The sequence below is a fragment of the Stegodyphus dumicola genome, chromosome 12 (genome assembly GCF_044657685.1).
Source record: "Stegodyphus dumicola isolate Sdum_Otavi_A_Nest chromosome 12, ASM4465768v1".
Taxonomy (NCBI): Eukaryota; Metazoa; Arthropoda; class Arachnida; order Araneae; family Eresidae; genus Stegodyphus; species Stegodyphus dumicola.
The window spans coordinates 75,395,769-75,401,768 of record NC_140779.1 but is presented as its reverse complement, the minus strand read 5'-3'; the positions used below and the strand labels follow the sequence as shown (position 1 = coordinate 75,401,768).

Genomic DNA, 6,000 nt, shown 5'->3' with positions numbered 1-6,000 from the left:
GTTTTCAGATTTTGCAGAATTTTAGCATAAATTAAAACGCGTTTTGTTCGATACTGAGTTGTACTTTCCGAGTATTCTTCACAGACGGAAATATATCAGCAATTTATTTCCGCTCTTAATTTTTTTTTTTTTTTTTTTTTTTTTTTGTGATGTTGGGAGGTACTGGTCATTTGTGTTCTTGAATTTTCCATGGATTTTTCCTTTTTAAACGACACATGCGAATACAAAATACTTCCTTTTCTTAGATGCCACTGAAATTTGATATTCGTTCTGATCAGTTTCATATATCATATTACGACTGATTTCACAAAATGGTTCGCGGTTTTCTTTCTGTGTTGTAGAATTCTTTGAAATACTAGTATAACAATCTTATTTCGTGATCCCATGAGTATAAAAGAAATTATTTCCGCTGTGACTTAAAGAATGCTGCGGGAAATGGGGTTGGAGGAAAGTCAGAATATAAAGAATTTAAGTGAAAAGGCAGCTCTTTCAAATTTACTGTTTATACGCTTTTGCTAACATGAAATTCGTCATCTTATTCCCACTGTGTTTCTGGATCGTACTTATTGTAAGTATACCCTTTTTCTTTTAATTTTAATTTCTCTTTTTTATCAATTTTACTTGGAAAAAAGCCTCAGAAAATAACGTATTGTTTAGCCGACTCTTCGAAATTCGATTTTATTCGACATCTTTACTGAAATGTATTCTGAAAAAATATTATTATGTGTATGCTGCTCCATTAATATGTGTCCGTGACTTACGTTGGGATGGAATGCTACCAAATGTATTTTAAAATTCATTCAAAAGTGTAATTTAATGTTTTGAAATAAGAATTTAAAAAAAATAATCTGAGTGGTTTTAGATTTTAACGGTCCTTCGAAAGTTTTTTTTAATATGTGTCTGTGAGTTACGTTGGGATGGAATGCTACCAAATGTATTTTAAAATTCATTCAAAAGTATAATTTAATGTTTTGAAATAAGAATTAAAAAGTAATCTGAGTGGTTTTAGATTTTAACGGTCCTTCGAAAGTTTTTGTTAAGGTCTTTAACGCACTCGCTGAGCTAGCAGTCTGCGGTTGCACTCACTCTTACTAACTCTTTTTTTTTTTTTTTTTTTTTGTCTTTTTAGCTTTATCATTAACAATAATTTTCTTCGCACTTACGCTATACACAGGTCAACAGCAAAGTTACAAGGATTTTTAAAAGTAGCATAGCAGTTCCTGTTTAGAATTCCCAATGCAGCGTTAAGTGTTGGCAGTATTCATTTTTCTTTTTTTTTTTTTTTTTGCCCTATCTTCCTCCCCCCAGTCTTTTATCAGTTCATCATACCAATGTTCGGTTTTCTTATTAAGATGTCTTTACAAAACTGTTCTTTGTCTTTTTATTATAAATGCTTTATGCGTTTACTTTATTTATTAAATATCACGTTCTTGGCGGTTACGCCAAGTAAACTTTCATTCATCATCAGAATCACGAAATATTCAAAACAGTATATCTTTAGAATTTCTGATAGACAGTCTCGTAGCGCTGGAGATAAAAATATTTTATTCCGCAATCAAAAATTCTTTAAAGTTTTACAAAATATATAATAAAACAAATTCAAAATTCGGGCTTAAAAATTAAAGATAAATACTTTCTTCATTATAAAAGCATTAATTTAAAAGCATTGTTTCGAATTACTTCCTATAAAAAGGCTAAAATCTGGAATTTTATATTTAATGAAATTCAATTTTATACTATTCGTGTACATACTATATGCTTGTTTATATGGTCGCTTCACTTTAGGGGAAAATAGTTTAGGTTCTATAATTTTGATAGTTTTAAATAGAAGCAGGATTCTATATTACTTAATTCGCTTTTATTCCTCCTAAAAGGCCATCGGTAAATTAGAAAGAAATTTATAAACTGGATTTTTTATTACGAGTCTATATGAAAATAAAAATTTCGACCAATTTTACTAAAAATGCCACATGGTAAAATTTGTTATTGTGAGAAAATTTATTTGATTCATAGTTTTACCAGCAGTTTTCTTAATCTATGACTTTTAAATCATTTACTTCATTAATCTGTAAAATATTGCTAACTTTTGGGAGAAAAATTGGAAGATGTTATGTTTTACTGAATGGCAAAGTTCTGAGATTCTTCTATACATCAAAGTCTGTGGGAGATAAAAGTTTTACATTTCGCGCTGTGGTAAAACTTACCAAGGTGAATGAGTGATATATGTTATGTCTTACATATTTTTCGTTAAACTGAAAGAGGAACAAACAAATATAAAGTTTAAAATTTGGCAAAAAGACAGTCTTAGTTTGTCGTAGACTTTTTAATAAAACTATACTGATTTCGAATGCGATCCGACACAGGTCCCTCTTCTTCAAGAGTAAAACAAACTTTTGTATACAGTGACGACCATTTTATGTACAAAGTAATGGACGGAACAAAGTGAAAACGAACAGAGCGCATTTGTCGAGGAAAATAGCATTAAAATATGAAAACTTAAAATTGAAAATTTTGAAAGCGTTCGGAAAAACTAGATTAAATCTTAATCTTCCCCGTTTCACTATCATTTTCCTAGATAGATGGCCCCATATTAGATTTTGTTTTGTTCCGTCCATTGCTTTTAATATAAACTATCGTCTCTTCTCCCCTTTTCGCACTTCTTTTTTCTTTTTCTGAAGAAGAAAGAGGATTTGTATCTGAGCGCCCTCAATGCATAGAGTTTTATTCACAGTGTACACTAGACTAAAATTGCTTTTTGCATAATTTTATATCCTTTCCAATCTTCGCCTGCCAATTTCCGATGCATGATCACGTCCATACGAATTTTATAGTGTTAGAACATATGTTAATTCAAATTAATGATACCATATCGAGGCTTTAAAAAGAAGATTTTAGAATAAAAATTTTTTTACCCATACAACTAAATAAATAATAAAAATAAATGTCAGTGTTATAAAATTTCTCACTTTGCGATTATAAAAATTTGCACTGCCTTGTCGAAAGCTATAAATAAATTAAAATAGTCATTATTTGCTAGTATTTTAAATTCTCTTGACCAAGAAACTACACTATCTTTCAAAAGTTGAACACGCGACCGTAAAATCAACAAAAATGGAAAAGTAAAGATTTTGCACAAGATGTTGCAAATGCACAGGACGTTAGCAAATGCTTTTATGCATGAAAACAAACTTAAGCTCAAACATTATTTAAATTTCGTAATTTATAGGATGGCGTCATATTTGAGTCACTAACAAATTGATGTTTAAAGTTAAAAACAAGTCAAACACAGTTTAAAATGATAAAATATGTGACCCCACCGGACCTTCAAAAACACATTACGGCGATTGTCCATGTTTTGAATGAATTGATCAGCCATCACAGATGTTAATACAGTAAAAGTCCAGAAATCCACAAAGCTTGGGACTAGAGGTTGTGCAGATTTTAGGATTTCAGGACAGAAAAGATAAAGCATAATATTCAGACTAAAAGTGTAAAGTAAATAAGGCGTATTAGATACATTTAATTAAATTATTATATACATTATTGTAATAATTCATTAAATGCATTTAATTATTATTACATATATACATTGATTATATTATTGATTGTATTATACACTGACTACCAATAAGTATTTGGACACCTATGCAAATGACGATATGTACGGTCCCAAGGTACGCCACGGACTCCGCCGGTACATATCGTGTAGGAAACAGCATCGGCTTTAGTCGCATGCAAGATGCCTCACAGTTCGGAGCTCTCTGATTTCGAGAAAGGTATAATTATCGTGTATCACAAATGTGGCCGATCCTTAAAGGACATATCTAGCGATCTGAAGTACCCAATATTGACAGTAGCCTATGTGATTAAGAAGTGGAAGGTGAGGGGTGATTGTCGGAATGTGCCCCGAGTCGGCAGACCAACGAAACTGGGGGATAGAGACCGACGAGTGCTGTTCAGAGAAATTCGGAAGAACCGCACCTAACCGATAGCCCTCATCCACGAGGAGTTTCAACAGGCATCCGGGAGTATTGTTTCAATGAATACCATCCGTAAGGAAGCACATCTGCTTGGGTTTCATGATCGTGCTGCTGCCCATAAGCTTTTGATAACAAAGTCCAACCGCGCTGCTCGGTTAATGTGGTGCAAAGCACATCGAAATTGGACCGTAGATCAGTGGAAACGGGGTTTTTGGAGTGACGAATCAAGGTTCACCCTTTACCGGTCGGATGGCAGGGTCTGGGTCTGGCGTCTACCTGGAGAACGTCTCCTGCCAGAATGCATTGTGCCAACAGTCAAGTTCGGCGAAGGTGGAATTATGGTCTGGGGTGTTTCTCCTGGTATGGGCTGGGACCCTTGGTCCCCATTCATGGTAAGCTCAACTCCAACTCCGATGCCTACTGCACTATTTTGGATGACAATGTACTTCCTACGTTGTGGCAGTTTTACGGGTTGGACCCCTGTTACTTTCAGGACGACAATGCCAGTTGTCATGTTTTGACGTTAACCAAGGCTTGGTATGGTGCCAATGGAGTTCATCGAATGAACTGGCCTGCCCAGAGTCCAGACCTGAACTCTATCGAGAACCTCTGGGACGAGTTGCATCGCCGAATTCAGGGGTGCACTACCCGTGCAAATTCGGTGAAGGAACTTCTATGTCTTCTCCAAGCCGAGTGGAAGAAAATACCACTAGCTGTCATACAAAGACTTGTGGAAAGTATGCCCCGGAGGGTCCACGCTGTAAATATCTCTCGTAGAGGCTCCACAAACTATTGATTTTGAATAAAGTTAGTTTTTCCTTTCTATCACAGGTGTCCAAATACTTATTGGTACTCAGTGTACGTACACAGCGTCGAAGTTTGCCAATTCCGCCTCATGCAAAGATTTCCGGTTTCGGATTCCGGTGTTAGAATCACTGTTGCTATAAAATTTCAACAGCTTTTCTTTATTTTTCCTTATATCATACACAATCGTGTCGCAATTCCATACGATCTTGCTATAAACCGAGGAGTAGCACTTTCCTCCATCTTTTGCAGAATTTACACTTTTTGCATTACCGTCAATGCAACGTGTTTACGTTTTTCAACGTTGCAAGAAGCAGTAAAATCATGAATGAGTTTCTTATCTGTCACTTTATTAAAAACGGCTGAAATTTAAAATATTCTTATCCACAAAATATCCGGATAAAAAAAAGGCAGCACTAAACAATTTCGGGAAATAACAAAGCTCAGAAAATAAAACAACGGGAATCGTGAGCTTGAAAGAAGAGTTGAATCGTCTGCTCTTTTTTTAACCTCGATGCAGATTAGAGGGAAAAAACATTTATCATGATGTCAATAATTTGGTATTTCCGTTATGACTCATTATTATTCGGTAATTATGACGTCATTATTCGGTAAGTATTTTTCCTTCCATATTTTTTCGGTATTTGACTGTAGTGGCCATTCCTCCATGGGGGTAGTTTCCAACTGCCTGAAATTAGTTGGAGGAGTCAAGCGTGCAGCACGTCCAAGCGCAACCCAAAGATTTTTCAAGATTTTAATCTGAGGAATATGACAGCCACTCCATATGAGAAATACTTTCATTCTTCGAATAAACATTAGCGAAATGGGGAAGGGCATTATCATCCATAAGGAGAAAACCAGGACTAACCGTTGCAGCCTAGAGCCTCAGAACCGTTGCAGGCCTTCATCCCGACACTGCGCAGCCGTCAAGGGCAACTAAGTGCAATATCCCATTGAAATTACAGCACACACTCCTATCTCTGAACGCATGATGTTCGATGTTCTGGGCCTGTCCGTGAATCTCGTTCTTTCAAGATTCTTACATGTTTATCTTCGATTCCAAGGGAAATCTGGACTCGTCAGTCAATAAGACATTGCAACAATTTAAGACAGTCTAGTTCAGATTCTGATGACATCACTTTGAGCTTGTTTCTCTGTATTGGGCAGGTTAGTGGAGCAAAAATATATTTTACTCTGCACAGTCCCTTCCTGTGAA

The 6,000-nt window shown here is 35.3% G+C and overlaps 1 protein-coding gene across 1 annotated transcript in view; it reads left to right on the top strand.

Annotated features, from left to right (window-relative positions):
• Positions 1-353: 353 nt before the first annotated feature.
• The window catches only part of LOC118203198 (uncharacterized), a 75,834-nt gene continuing 70,187 nt past the window's right edge, over positions 354-6,000 (top strand). Inside the window, exon 1 of the mRNA XM_035375468.2 lies at positions 354-568. Coding sequence (XP_035231359.1) covers positions 521-568 — 48 coding nt within the window. The 5' untranslated portion in view covers positions 354-520. The remainder of the gene's footprint in view (positions 569-6,000) is intronic.